This window comes from Triturus cristatus, chromosome 9 (assembly GCF_964204655.1).
Source record: "Triturus cristatus chromosome 9, aTriCri1.1, whole genome shotgun sequence".
In the NCBI taxonomy this organism is placed as follows: domain Eukaryota; kingdom Metazoa; phylum Chordata; class Amphibia; order Caudata; family Salamandridae; genus Triturus; species Triturus cristatus.
This window is the reverse complement of record NC_140592.1, coordinates 933,155,761-933,170,476: the sequence shown is the minus strand read 5'-3', so window position 1 is coordinate 933,170,476 and position 14,716 is coordinate 933,155,761. Positions and strand designations below refer to the sequence as shown.

At 42.3% G+C, this 14,716-nt stretch overlaps 1 protein-coding gene across 4 annotated transcripts in view; it reads left to right on the top strand.

The window, feature by feature from the left end:
* RIN3 (Ras and Rab interactor 3) overlaps window positions 1–14,716 on the top strand; it is a 477,167-nt gene that overhangs the window by 407,486 nt on the left and 54,965 nt on the right. For all 4 annotated transcript variants that reach the window (XM_085626503.1, XM_085626504.1, XM_085626501.1 and 1 more), the window contains one exon: window positions 13,124–13,287. In XM_085626503.1, the coding sequence (XP_085482629.1) occupies window positions 13,124–13,287 (164 nt within the window). The remainder of the gene's footprint in view (window positions 1–13,123; window positions 13,288–14,716) is intronic.

The following is a 14,716-nucleotide window of genomic DNA, read 5'->3' as shown; positions in this document are numbered from 1 at the left end:
CTTCTTCATGAGCCAACCTTTTAACCTGGTAGTAATATTTTCCTCAGTGCACTAGATCTCTTATGTTGTAGAAGTTGGACACGGTTTAGCATTTTTACGAAGTTAACTCTGATCACTTGTATAGAACGATACCATTTGAATCAAAGTATAAAACTATGTAATAGGTGCAGGCCTTTTCTTATCCACTCCTTGGTTAGGTAGGACATTGGACATGAGAGTATCATGTAATGGTTGTAAAGCACAGAGATGTGGCAAAAAAACAATGGGCTTCAGAAAAAATGTAATACGAGTAAGTTAAATAATTTTAAATGGTACATTATATTTTCAGGCACAGCATATAGAAAGATCTTTGGGAAACATGTTCATTTTGGACCTTGTGTTATAACACGCTGTTCTCTCATATCTAATGCTTCTGGTGCAGCGTTCCCCATGCGGCAGAGCCCCAAAAATTGTTTTGCTTGATTAATACGAATTCAGGCTTCAGCTACTTTAGTCTTCACCCAACCCTCTGGTAGTGCTAGCCCTTCTTCGGTAAGTTTGTTCTGCCTCCCACAGATATCTATTTCTAAGAACAAAAATCAATACATGAGACACATATTTAATTGTATCATATTACATTTCCAACGCTTCTGCGATTCAACTGATAGTATGAAATGGATAATGACATATCTAGGCGTCTGAGTAAGCAAAGATCATATTATAATAGTGATATATTCTCAAAGGTACAGAGGTTGCGGTGAATCCCACATTTTTCATAATGCTGAATTCTAGTATAGTCAAATAGTGTTCATGACAATACTGTGAGTCATAAACATTTAGCGCTCTATGCATATATTGACAAATGGGAGTTGTACTGTTGGTTCCATCAGTGCCATAATTACTAGAAACAGAATTAAAAAAAATAAAAAGGCAAAAGAAAACAATAGCAAAACTGTCCTAAGGGTCTGAGCACTATAGGAGCATAGAGGGACCTACTTTAATTTGTAGGATTCGAAGGGTCCCAGAACATGTGTATCCTTATGTTGGGGGTAGAGGAGGAGACGGAAGGCATCTTAAAGACAATTCTTCACATTCAAACAGGTTTCTATTGATCATTCAGACCACTTCTAGGGGAGTCCGCAGTACTCCCACCTTGAAGAGGGACACCCTCAGGTTCCCCCTATTACCATCTTTCATGCTATCCCAAGCTCCTCCCTGCCAAAGGCCCTCCAGAGGGTGATATCTTATCCCCGATGCACCTTCTCTAATCAGAGCTTGCTCCTCTGCTTTGGCCCATATGTCCACATTCCTTTCCCTATTCGCCATCGCTTAGCCCGTCCTGCCACTGCATTGCTATGCAGCTTCTTGCCAAAACTAATGCCAGGTCCACAAATCTTATGTCAACTCTGCACGCTTTGGGTCTGCCAACAATCCTAAGAGGCACACCTTCAGTGTGTACGGGAGCAAGCGGGCTAGTACCTTGTTAAGTGCCTCTGGCTCCATGCATTTTGGAAAGTCCTCAGGCCTCCTCGATACACGACTTGTAGTCTATGGGGTGGGGGGGCTCAGATAGGTCATATTTACATAATTAAATTGGACATATTTAAATATAGTATTCCTAGAAATACACTTATGGCTCACCTCGATCATACCCCATTCAGAGTCCGAAAGATCTCTGCCCAGTAATGCTCCCCACTTCTCCCGAATCCTCACCAATGGTTTCGTGATAATATCTAGTTGTGCGCTATAAAGCCACTTTACTAGGTGGCGTGCAGAGCCCAAGGTCACCAGAGTCTGAAGCATGAAGTGGGGTTCCTTCTCTCGTCTGCTCTCAGACCACAAATCCGCAAACATCCGCACCAAAGCATGATAATTCAAGAACTTGCCAGGGGGCATGTCACACTGTGTCAGCAAATCATCTGGGGGATAAATTCTCTCAGCTGGAAGCAATCGCTCACCATGATTAAGCCTGCCGTCGTCCAGCCTGATACCTGTTGGCTCGTAAATGCAGAAGGAGGATCCCCATGTGGTAACCCTACCATCGGCAAGTTTGGAGCATATACGGGGTCCCAGCAGACCTCCTCAGCCACCTCTGCCAGGATTGTAGTGCCACTCTCAGTAACACCCCTCATTGAGGAGTGCCACTTACGAATCAAGGATTTCACTATCAGAAGCCCCTGATTGCCAACCAACCCAATGGAACCCAGCATCGCTAGGCCCCTGTCATCTACCCACTGGGCCAACCACTGAAGCTGGTCAGCCAAATAGTATCATTCAAAATCAGGGGCACCCAAGCCGCCATCTCTCGGGGCTCTCTGTTGTATTGTTAGGGAGACTCTGTTGTGCATTCCATCCCATATCAATTCTCGGAGTAGGGTATCCAAGTGGTTAAACCATGAGTGCAGTTTCATGACAGGAAGATTTAAAAAAAGTATAAGTCTGGGGAGTATAATCATCTTGGATAAGGAGATGCAGGCCTTCCATGGGAATTTTAAGGAGCAGCACGATTGTACACTGGCCTTAAGAGACCGAACCGCCAGTCCCAAATTGCTTTCCTTGAGATCATCCAAAGCATGGAAACTTGGATTCCCAAGTATAGAAAGGCCAGAGGTGACCAGTTGCGCTCCAATGGCACATAAGGCAGATGCGTCGCCCCCGATGTCATGTAAAATACAATAAAGTATCATCAAAATTCAAAAAAGCATATTAGTTTAACATGTGAAAACTTTGACATTAATATGTCCTATTATAGCACTGCACTGAGAAGTACCTATTAAAAGGGGTAATTTTTAAACCTAAACCATTCATGAACTAAGAGATGAGACAATTGTCAGGTAAACCCTGTACATGACCCACATTATCATAGAGCAACGTTATAGCCTATTAAATCAAACACAGTAGGTTTTTGTACAGCTGGTATTCTTCACTCACATATTTGAAAGTGCTTTATATGTGATAATGAAAAAAAAGTAAAGAATGCACTAATCGAGTTGAGTAGTGTCCCTCTAAGCACAGCCGAAAATGCAACAAAGTTGCAGAATGAGCACTGTTCAAACTCAAAGGTAAACTGACGAGTTGTTCATTGTTATCATGTTCCTCGTTTTATTCATGGGATACAAAATTCATCAAAGCAATCAAGCCAAAGACTCGTAAAGTATACTCAATGCATTTCGGGTTTTACATAATCCTTCATCAGGAGTAGTCCTAAGAAAAACACAAACAGGAGAGATGTGTCGACCTGTTGCGTCATGTAGATAATTAAATTAATATCTGGTGAGTTAGAAACTGATCAAAAAAGGATGAGTGACTACAAAGAACGTGAGGTAACAGAAGAAACCATTCAAAAACGAAACCTTGTAGGATGGCGATTTGTTGTGAAAAGAATAAAAATGAAGAGGGGTAATTAAAACAACGGTGCCGCGAGGATCAAGAACAAATTAATGTTAAATCAGGTATGCAATAGTTATAGAAAACAAACCAAAACCTCATGTGATTAAAAAGAACGGTGCAACAAGGATTTAAAGAAAAAAGTGCTGTAAAGTCAAGCGTGTGATTCGTGACTAGTTGAACCTTAAGCCACGGAGCGGTGCTGTTCCCCGGTGCATGAAAAAGATAAAACCATGTGATAGCGAGACATACCTGGTAGATTAGAAATTCTAAGTAACCGAAGTTACAACGTACGGTGAAAGTCAGCGTGTATGCTACAATCCTGCTCCAACGGGTAGGTCAGTTAGTGAAAGTGAAAAAGGACATGCCTTCAAATATCACAAGCCGGGTAATGAAAAGTAAGAAAGGACCAAATAACATTGGAAAAAAGGTCAGCCATCTTGTGATGGTATTCATGAAATGACATAGATGCTGTATATGCGGAGATTAATGAAACAGATGACAAAGTAATAACAAAAGGTTAAAATGTTTGAAAAATAATAAAAAGTACTGAAGATAAATGGAAGATAAGCAAAGGAGAAGAATATAAATGAAAAACGATGTAACTAAGTTGGAAACAAATAAAGTTATTTAAGAAAAAAAGATTTCTTGTTATGGAAGGCTGAAAAAAGAAAGATCCACAGAAAAACGTAATGAAGGAAAAGAAGATAATAATAAGTGAAGTGAAGTTGTGAAAAGTTGCATGAAATAACACTAATCAATACAGATAATCCAATGTAGTAAAATAGACACAAGGATCAAAATAAGTTCACGAGACCAGAATACACAGAGCAAAAGTTACAAAAAGCAACTGAGTTCAACGCGGTCATTGAGTCCGTGTGGGACCAAGGCATTCATTTTATAAATCCATGCTGTTTCTCTCTGTAAAAGATATTTGCGGTTGTCTCTGTTTTCTCTGATTGGAACCATTTCACAAACCAAAAATCTCAATTGGCTGATGTTGTGACTCTTGGATAAAAAGTGCATCGCTACCGTTGACTTGATGTTTTTGTTGCGAATGTTACTTTTATGTTCTGTTAGACGCACTTTTATTTTCCTCTCAGTTTTGCCAATGTATACGAGGCCGCATGGGCATTTTAGCATGTATACAAGGTTCTTTGAGTCACATGTCGCTGTGACATGTAGCTTGATGTTAAAACCTTGTGTGGGATGTTGAGTTGAATTTCCTCTGATGATGCTATTACAATGCCCACAGTTATGACAAGGTATGGTACCTTTGTAAGATGAAACTGAATCAATGGTAAGTTGAGGATGCAAAAGTTCCATCAAATTCTTACTCCTCTCATATGCAAAGAGTGATTTCTCCAGAAATATATCCTTGAAGTCTGGTTCTATCTGTAACATTGGCCAATGTTTCAAAATGATTTTCTTAATGTTGAAACACTCTGTGGAAAATTTGGTGACTATAACTGAACGTGACGTGGATTTCTTGGTGTCACAAATCTTTAGTAATTGAGATCTAGATTTGATTTGAACCTTTTCCAAAGTAGAAATTAAAGTTTCTTTTGGATATCCTCGGTCAATGAAACGTTTTTCCATGTTCAAGTTCTCTTGTAGCAATTGTGTCGGTTCAGAGATGATTCTTTTAACTCTCAAAAATTGAGAATATGGTAGGTGTTGCTTCAGAGAAGGCTGATGGAAGCTTGAAAAATGTAACAAATTATTCCTATCAGTGCTCTTCCTGTATAAAGTAGTCTCAATTCGACCCTCCTTGATGTACAGCAGTACATCCAGATAGCTGATGGAATCACTATGAATGTTATACGTGAATTTCAAACGATCATTGATCCCATTGAGAACCTCAATAGCAGATTTTAGTAGATGTTCAGAACCTTTCCAAATTAAAAAAATGTCATCAATGTAACGTAAGAATAATAACATGTGTGATTTCCACTCTGTTGTTGAGAATGTGGTCAAGCTCAAACTTGTGCATGAACAACTGTGCATAGCTGGGGGCTGCACAATTGCCCATCGATGTCCCATTCAATTGAAGATAGTACCTGTTGTTGTAACAAAAATAGCTGTGATAAAGTGTAAAGTGTAGTAATTCAAGTAAAAATACTTTAAGGTCTTCAGGGATAGAAGATTGTAACAGAAAAAATTCGATGGCTTCCATGCCGAGGTCGTGTGGAATGGAAGTGTATAGTGAAGTTACATCAATGGTGCAGAACAAAGTATTGGTATCCCATTTGATGTTAGTTTCTTGAATAATATTCAAAAAGTGAGTGGTGTCTCTTACGTAGGTTGACATGTTGTGTACAAAAGGTTGAAGATGTCGATCAAGATATTTACCAACGGGTTCATGTACTGAACCACGGGTGTTCACAATAGGTCTCATGGGTGGATCAATGAGATTTTTGTGTATTTTAGGCAACATTCTTAAGGAAGGTCGTGACGGAAAATTTTGAGTGAAGAATTTTTGTTCTTTCTCACCAATGGTGCCACAACGGACTGCTTTCTCCACGATCTCTTGTAGAGTTAACTGTATTTCAATGGTCGGATCCTTGTCAATTTCAGAATAAGTTGTACAATCTTGGACGTGTTCTTCCAGTTTGCATCTGTAATGACTAGAATCCATGACGACCAATGCGCCACCTTTGTCGGCATTAAGAAATGTAAGGTCCAAATTATTGGCCATATTCCGAAGAAGAGCTTTGTCTTTTATTGTCAAATTCCTTAATAATGAAAAAAAAGGAATTTTGGTTAAATAATTGTTCACCCAAGCTCACACATTTTGTTGCTGTAAAGCTTCAATTTACCCAGTTGTTCTGGTTTCACTTTGTACAAATCAGCCAGTAAATGGGTATCTACTTGTCTTGCTTCATGTGATAACTTTGAGTTCGAGGCATGTGAGCTATAGATCACATGCTGTGCATAGCCTGCCATCTAGTGTTGGGTCCGGATGTTTGCACTTTGTTTTTGTTCGACTAAGTCTTTTCCAGTCACGAGGTAGGTGACTCCTTTCGGTGATGGTGCGCATGGGCATCGATTCCATTGTTAGATTGTTTTTTTCCGCCATAGGGTTCAGCTGTGAATTGCTGCGCATCGGTTCACCACCGTTTCTCGGCTTCCCTTCGACGCGCAATCCACTACCCCCGACGGTATTGTTTCTCGATCCCGTGTCCCATTCTTCGCGTATAGTTTCCAATCATACGTCTTCGATCAGGAAACTCGTGGAGGGCCGTTGGGCCTACCCGCGCCATGCTCGCTAGCTGTCAATGGAACGGACTTAATTCAAGCTCTGTCCCGGGTGTCATGCCACGTTTCTATGCACCAACCTGCACAAAGTGTATAAACTCTGTTTGTCCCCGTAACACGACAAGAAAGGCTGTGACGCGTCCCGATCGTTTTGATCAAAGAAGATGCTTCGTGACCATCGGTCTTGACGTCACGAGATGCAACACCAAGGCGGCTCCGTACCGGACATCTTCAGTGAAGATTCCGACCGAGAAGAAACGTATGCTCTAGGAGCTAAGGAAGATGAACATACCTCCGTGTCCAAGGCCAACTCTGTCATGGAAGAAGAGGAGAAAGTTACACTGGATCAGGCTTCTGTGAGTACAGAAACACCCTTGCCCCAACAACCAGAGACAAAAAAGGCTCCTCTCCTTCCTCTGCCTGCAGGCCAAGGTCAGCACCAAGAAAAAGTTTTGAGCACCCCGCCCGCGGGCCCGGTGCCGAAACACAAAGAAAAGTCTTCGGGCTCGGCCTCGAGCCGGCCCCATGCCGGCGCCGAGCCGAAATACTCGGCACTGAAATCCAAGCACGTCCTGGTCCACGTTCCATCTTTGTTGAAGCCTAAATCTTTGGCTCTGAAGAGTTCAGAGCTGAAACTCGATGCCAAAAACTGCAAGTAATGATAAAGACTCCGACATAATAGCCTCTGTCCGATGTTCCACCTTCAGATCCAAAACAAAAAGAACTGGTTATTAACCCATATACTAGACATATTCATGCCAAATTGCCTGAAGAAAGGAAATTGGGCCAACAGGATGAGCACCACATGCCCCTGAAGATAAGGAATGTGGGTACAAACCCTTCACCACCTTATGTCCCACCTCCTTCACCTACTAATCCTCAATTACTCATCACACTCACTAATTCACCACCACCACTATCACCTGACCCACAGGATGATGGGGATGGAGATGAGGATAAGCCTCAAGATGTTGACCCATGGGAGGATTATGATACTGATACACACACCGATACTGACTCTGACTTATACCCGTCCAGGCCATCACCATCTGATGACAATATAGGCTACATTGAGCTTCTTAATAGGGCTGCTCATTACCATGGAGTGGAACTACATAAGGGGGCTTTAGGGGCGTACTTCTTGTTTGAGACCTTAAGCTCCGCTCGGAAAACTACACATACACTGCCAATGCTTAAGGGGATGCTTAAGCATACAGATTAAGTGTTTAAAGATCCTGTCAGGGCAAGAATCATCACGCCCAGGGTTGAGAAGAAATATAAGCAAGCACCTACTGACCCTGCCGACATCAAGGGTCAGCTGCCCTTTGACTCTCTTGGGTTTTCTAATGTTCGCAAGACAGCTAACTCACAGAACACAGGTGAGGCCCCTCCTCCTGATAAGGAGTCCAAGTTAATTGATGCTTCTGGCAAAAGGGTAGCCTCACAAGCAGCTAATCACTGGCGCATCGCTAATGCTCAGGCTTTGCTAGCCAGATACGATAGGGCTAATTAGGATGAGCTGAAAACGTATACAATTTATGCCTGATGAGCATAAATCTAAGGCAATTGATCTTATCCAGGAGGGCAAACTTATCACCAATACCTCCATCAAGTGCACATTAGATGCAGCAGACACAGCAGGGCGCGCAGTAAACACCAGAGTACTGCTACGTAGACACGCATGGTTGAGAATTTCAGGTTTCAAACCTGAGGTACAGACCTCCATTATCAATCAACCTTTTGATAAGGAACACCTCTTTGGTCCAGCAGTTGACACCTCGCTGGAAGAAATGAAGACGTACACTGAAGTCTCAAAGTACCTGCCAGTAGGGGTTCCTTTCAGCGCTCCTTTTACAGGGGTGGCTCCAAAAATATTACCACAGAAAATCTCCCTCCTCTTACAAGGGCAACAACCAATCGCCCTGATCAAGAGACTATTTTAGAGGAGGTTTAGAGGAAACAATGGTAAGGGAAGAGACAGAGGCAACTCCACATGCACTTCCCCCGCAAATAACAAACAGTGACTTCCTTCCGCTACCCCCCCCCCCCCCCCCACTCCCCCCTCGATCATTCCATTCCGGTAGGGGGACGTCTCTCTCAATTTCTCCCTGTCTGGAACAACATCACCTCAGACAAATGGGTTTTACAAATTATTCAATATGGTTACTGCCTAAAACTTACAAACAATCCCCCAAACATTCTTCCAAGATCTTGTTATTTGGTTGTTATTGCGGTATATGGCTAATATCCCTGCTACTAAATATAGTATTAAATTTCCCATGTAAACTGTCACAGATTGAAGGGGGATGGAGGAGACAGGTGGGGGGGGCGGGGGGAAGTCTTAATGTGATGTTTTCTTTGTACCATGGCCGAAAGGATTGTGTGGGTCAGGACGCTGTCACTATGTGGATGCCAAATGTAAGCGAGGCCCATACATACAGATGTAATGTTTATATTTAAAAATGCCATTGAAACCATAGAGAAGTTTTTTTTTTATGTATGGCCCCTTCGTTAAAGGAGCTAGAAGAAGAGGACCTACTTCGAATATCAGGGCATTTGCGTGGGAAAGGGCAATGATCGCTTCGTTAAAGGTGCTAGAAGAAGAGGGGCTACTTCGAATATCCGGGCATTAGCGCGGGAAAGAGCAATGATCAAGTTGATTAGATCTTGAGATACTGTGCTCCACTGGTGGTGATATTTGTACCTCCCTTACTGTACTGGATCATTTACTGCTGCTTTACTTACTTGCTAATCTTGGTCCTCCGATGGAACTTTTTACGTCTCACTGAGCGGAGGGAGAGTTAACATTTCTTGTCTGTTCAATTAATTAACAGTGCAACCAATTTGGCTACTCAACGAGGACCAGGAATCGGTAGCCAAAGTCAAGAATGTTTATTACAAGGTTTAAGTAAATTACTCTCAAAATCAGACTGTATAGATACAGCATAGCAACAGATGTTTATGCACAAATGAGAATTAAACAAACGAGCGGCTCTGTAGCCGCAATACAGAATAGCAACATTAAAATCTGATGTTCGGGATTGCAGTCTAGCTTGGTCTTTCTTGGGCATTTAGCAGTGTAATCCTCTTTAATAGAAACTAAGGCACATAACTGCTCATAGTACAAACCTAAAAAAAAACAACAGGGATTAGGCAAAAGAGTACGAGGAATATTAGCAATAGTATTGCAGTTGCTCGGTCAGGGGTCTTCAAGGTGTCACAGTATCGATCTAAACTACACTTAGGGAGATTTAAAGGGACAAAGGCGAATGTCTCTGAAAGTCCATTTAAGGGGCAATGGGTTTTTGGGTTTTTGGAGAAATGGATAAAGAGGTTCCAGTTGTAGTCCAAAGGAAGGCTCTGCAAAGAACCTGCAGAGAAAGTACAGCAAAGGAGTTTGACATGCGGTCTGGAAAAAAGTCCAAAGTCATCTGCCCCAGATGGTTCTTGGGTCTGCCGATTCTGACATACCCTCAACCAGGGCAATGATAAGTTATAATTGCCAGAGTCCGTTGGCAACTCCCCTTTGGTTGCATCACCAATAGTAACCCATTCTATTTGTTTCAAAAGTCTTTAAAATTGCACTTTATACAGTTTTGGAAAGATGAAAAAAAATTCCCATACCATTCATGAGAACATCAATTAAGTCCCACACTCATGACAAAGCACAACAGTCCTTTGGTAGGCCATAGAGTTCTTGTGTGCTCGCTGGTTGCCAGTCAGTCCAAGGCAATGTATCTAATAGTATTACAAGAAAGTACGATTTCTCACACAAGCGAGTGTGAGAATTCCTGCAACGAAAGCAAGTCAGGCAAAATACATGAGTACATTCAGTTTTCAAGGGACAAAGATTCAGGCCCTTTGAGTGAAACCCCACTAAGTTAAGAATGTTAAATGTATAATGTACAAATTAATATAGGTGTGTATTTTCCAGCATACATCAGCATAAGGTTCTTTAGCAGGGTTGACTCCTCCGTAATGGCGGAGTCAGTCATAGAAAAATAAAATGATAATGAAGCAAAATCATTTTATTTTTCTGTGATTGGCTCTGGTGTGTGCGGGGCAGCGCCGGGCCAGGCCATGACAGGCAGGTGGTGTGCACATGTATGTTTAGCCGACCATCCTAGGTTGGCCAAACATACATGTTTTCTCCAATTTCTCCAACCCGGCTGTGTTCACAGCTGGGTTGGAGACAGCCAAAGGCTACACGGCTGGTTCAGAGTGGAAGAAAAGGCTGCTCAGACCAATCCTGGTGCTTCTCTCACAGCAGGAGAGCAGCATCAGGATTGGCTGAGCAGCCTCTGCCTTTCCAGAGCCTGCTGGCAGAACTCCGGGCATCTTTAGGCTTCTGAGGCTGTGACGAAAAGTAAGCTTTTAAAAATTATTTTCCCTTCCCTGTCCTCCCCCACCCTCACCACACCTTGATGTTGTGGCAGCCGCCACTGTTCTTTAGTACTTGTAGCTCATTCAGCATTGATTAATTAATACACATTAGAATCGTGGGTGCTCCATTGAAGACACTAGTGCTCTGGGCCTTGTAGAAGCCTGGAGCATCACCATTCCAATATTTGCTTCACAGCTAATGCTGTGAACAAATGCCTCATGGAGTGCTAGTGTATTTCTAACCCCCTCATGCTCCGTGAGACTTGTGTTTTACAAATTAGAACATTCTTCCCTTTAGGGACGGGATGTTCAAATAGCCTGAGAGCCCTCCTAGTGGGCTGTACTAGCCAGTAAAGACCTGCTCCCTTGTTGAAGGCCTTTGGCTCGGGCCTTTAACACTGGAGCGGGCCTTTAATGGCTGATAGAGCCCGCTACGGCGGGCTCTGAGGCTATATTAGGTAATGTTAGTGCACAAGGCTAGGTATAACAACATACTACCGTTCGAAAAGTCTATGTGTTATTTTAATGCATGAAACACTATTGTTTGATCTATTTCAACATCTTTTCAACATCCGGATCATTTAAAGCTAAGAGCAACATTTCCAGGAGTTACACAGACAGAATTGCACATTTATAAATTGGGTGTAAAACTATAATGGAAAGAGAATGGTTTGAGGTGCACTACACATTGCAAATGTTTCACATTTAAATGCAAGTCATCTAATTGTAAATTGTTTTAGCTGTAACAAAGCATATACATTAAATTACATGGCAGATAATTTGTTAATCCATATTAGAAAATTGTTTCTCTAACACGTTTCATTAAGATCATTTTAAGTGCAGGCGGATTAGTAAACATTTCTATGTGAGAACTTATGCTTTCTATAGTAAAGATTCTCTGCATCCGCAGTGTCAGGTGTCACTTGTTCAAATATAAAGGCACGTGTAACTCATGTGCAAAGAGCACCTTTATTTGTGTATCAGGTATCGTTCATATTTAGGTTTTTAATGACGTGTAAGGATTGGGCAACTTTACGCTGCACCAGTGGTTTCCACTCAATAAACCTTGTGGAGCTGATATCAGAGTCAATAAAACAATTTACAGCGCTTAGAATGGACATATAAACTCTATTGTAGTACAAAGATTAAATGCAGAAACAAGGAAGGTCTCCAGCGTATAGCCTTACAGTACTTGCTAGCTTAATTTTGTTCTATGTCACAGTCGATACAGAAAAGGACATTTAACGTGCATACGTCGCTACCTAGTGCATCTGCCAGGCACAGCTGACGTCAGTGTTAGCAAATTATATATGTTGTTATTTAAAAATAGGTGATCGACAGGTCTTTTTTCACGCCGTTGTTAGAAGGCAAGAATGGCCTGTGGACATTTCAGAATGTGCCTCATGTATGACAAACTATTCCCCAGTCTTATGGAGTGCTTTAATGTCAAAGTGGTGGGGCAACGCGAAAGCCGGGGGAATAATTCATGAAAGCACTTACCTGCCACTGCATCGGTGCTCCTCTCCTGACTCTGGGCACACTGCACTGAATCCCGGGGCCAATCACAATACCAGCAGGAGAGCAGCGCCATAATTGGCCTCAGTGGGCTGATTTGACGCTCGCTCAGGCACAGGGGGCCTGTGCCATTTCTCCACCGGCTGTCCAACACAGAGAAATGTAAGTGCGCATGTCAGTTTTCTGTCCTAAGAACACTGGCCAAACTGACATGCGCACTTAGTGCCCACAACTCCACCTCCCTGCAGCTGAGTGATGCTCCGTCAGGATGGCCCTGCCCTAGGGCTGGCAAGTGGCTCAGTAATTAAAATAAAATTATAACAAACTGACTTTCTTTTATTTTTCAGTGGGGCAATGCTCCTCCGACATAATGGAGGAGCAGCAACTGTTCAGCAGCAGTGTCCTTGCAGGACATCTTTTCTTTACTGATGAAATTAGACCACAGCATATGGTAACGCCAGCTTAAAAATATACATAGAAAATAAAATGAACCTCTTCCCTTCAGGACTCTAACACATGACCTGATTTTCACAAGTGTTTTGTGTTGCTTTTGCTGCAGCCACAGTTGGCCTTTCACTTCTGACCATCTCCTGATTTTCAGGTTCTTATTACTTGACCACCACCTACGGGGCCCTGGAGCACATCAAGCACTACGACAAAGTGACGGTGACCCGGCAGCTGAGCGTGGAGGTGCAGGACTCCATCCACCGCTGGGAGAAGCGCCGAACTCTCAGCAAGGCGCACGTGTCGCGGACGTCTGTGCAGGTGGGTTATGCCAGCAGAATACAGCGGCCATCTTGGCACTATATTTATACTATAAGAAGTTCCAAAGGAAGGTGGGGTATACATAAAACCCATTATAGGTGAAAAATAATGGAATAAGTATATAGCATTCAACATATAACCTAGTTTTCCCAGTGGTACTGGGAGAGTACAAGCCTCAGTGCACCTCGGGGCTTGCTGGAGTGAGTGGCCTGTGAGTATTTCCCATCAGCCAAATTACAAATCTGTGTGTACACAGTACTGCGCATGCTTGTAGTGCACTTATGGTTGTCATTTATAATATTTCTGCCACTTAATGAGAAGTTAGGCAAGAAAACTGATGCGAGGCATCCATATTCAGACTTTATTTATTCTTGGTATCCAGGTAGTTGGGTTCCTCATTTATATTGTAAATCTATCAAACATAATAATTAATAACAAATAGGACCAGATTCCCTGCTCGCACTTTTCATGGAATAACCAGAGATTTTTTAAGTTGTCCGTCCCACTCTGTGTCTCTCTGTAATGATGGTACTTTCATTTTTTGGAAGATATAATGAAGGAAGTTTTGTGTCTCGTTATCTTTGAAAGTGAACAATGTATTCTGCGTCAGCTGCCTCGGATTTGAACTGCTTTAAGGTAGTGCGACCAGTGCGGCACTGACCTCAGGGGGGGTTCTCTGTGTGTAGCAATAGCACATGATTAACAAGCATTTGCAATGCAATAGGTCTCGCATGTGCAAGAGTTTGAGCTACTGGCATTGTAAATGGCAATGCCCTTTATTTATTTATTTATTGAGCTTTATATAGCGCGAACTAGACCCGAAGCTATCAGAGCGCTTTACATCAGCACAAGTTGCGTTACAGACTGACACATTAATTTTTTTTTGTTAGCCACGGGGAGATTAAGTTAGTTGCCCAGAATCACATGATGTTGAGTGTCCCTGCCGGGACTCGAACCCAGTTTCTCTGCTTGGAAGTCGGCTGCCTTAGCCGTTAGGCATCATCCCTGTGTTTTGAAAACCTGCAAGCGGTGTGTAAATACGCACTTTGTACTTCTAGTCGTTGTTTACGAGAAGCAAGGCTGGAGGAAACTGCGCCTCTTTTACTGCCAGCCTTGCTTCTCGTAAGCAAGGACTGTAAGTACAAAGTGGTGTTTATGCACCTATTGCAGGTTTTCAAAACACATAAATAAAAGGCATTGTCATTTACAATGCCAATAAGCTAAAAGTATTGGAAATGTGAGATATATATGGGATCGTTTAGAATAGGGCATATGGTCCAGCAGGTCGCAAAACAGTGCACGTGGTGCTACTTTTTTGTAGCTAACCACTACTGGAGAATTTTAGTGGATTTTAGGTTTTGATTTGTAATTGGAAAGTCTTTTCAAACTGATGTTTTTCAGGGAATCTCTAGAATTTTTTATAACATCT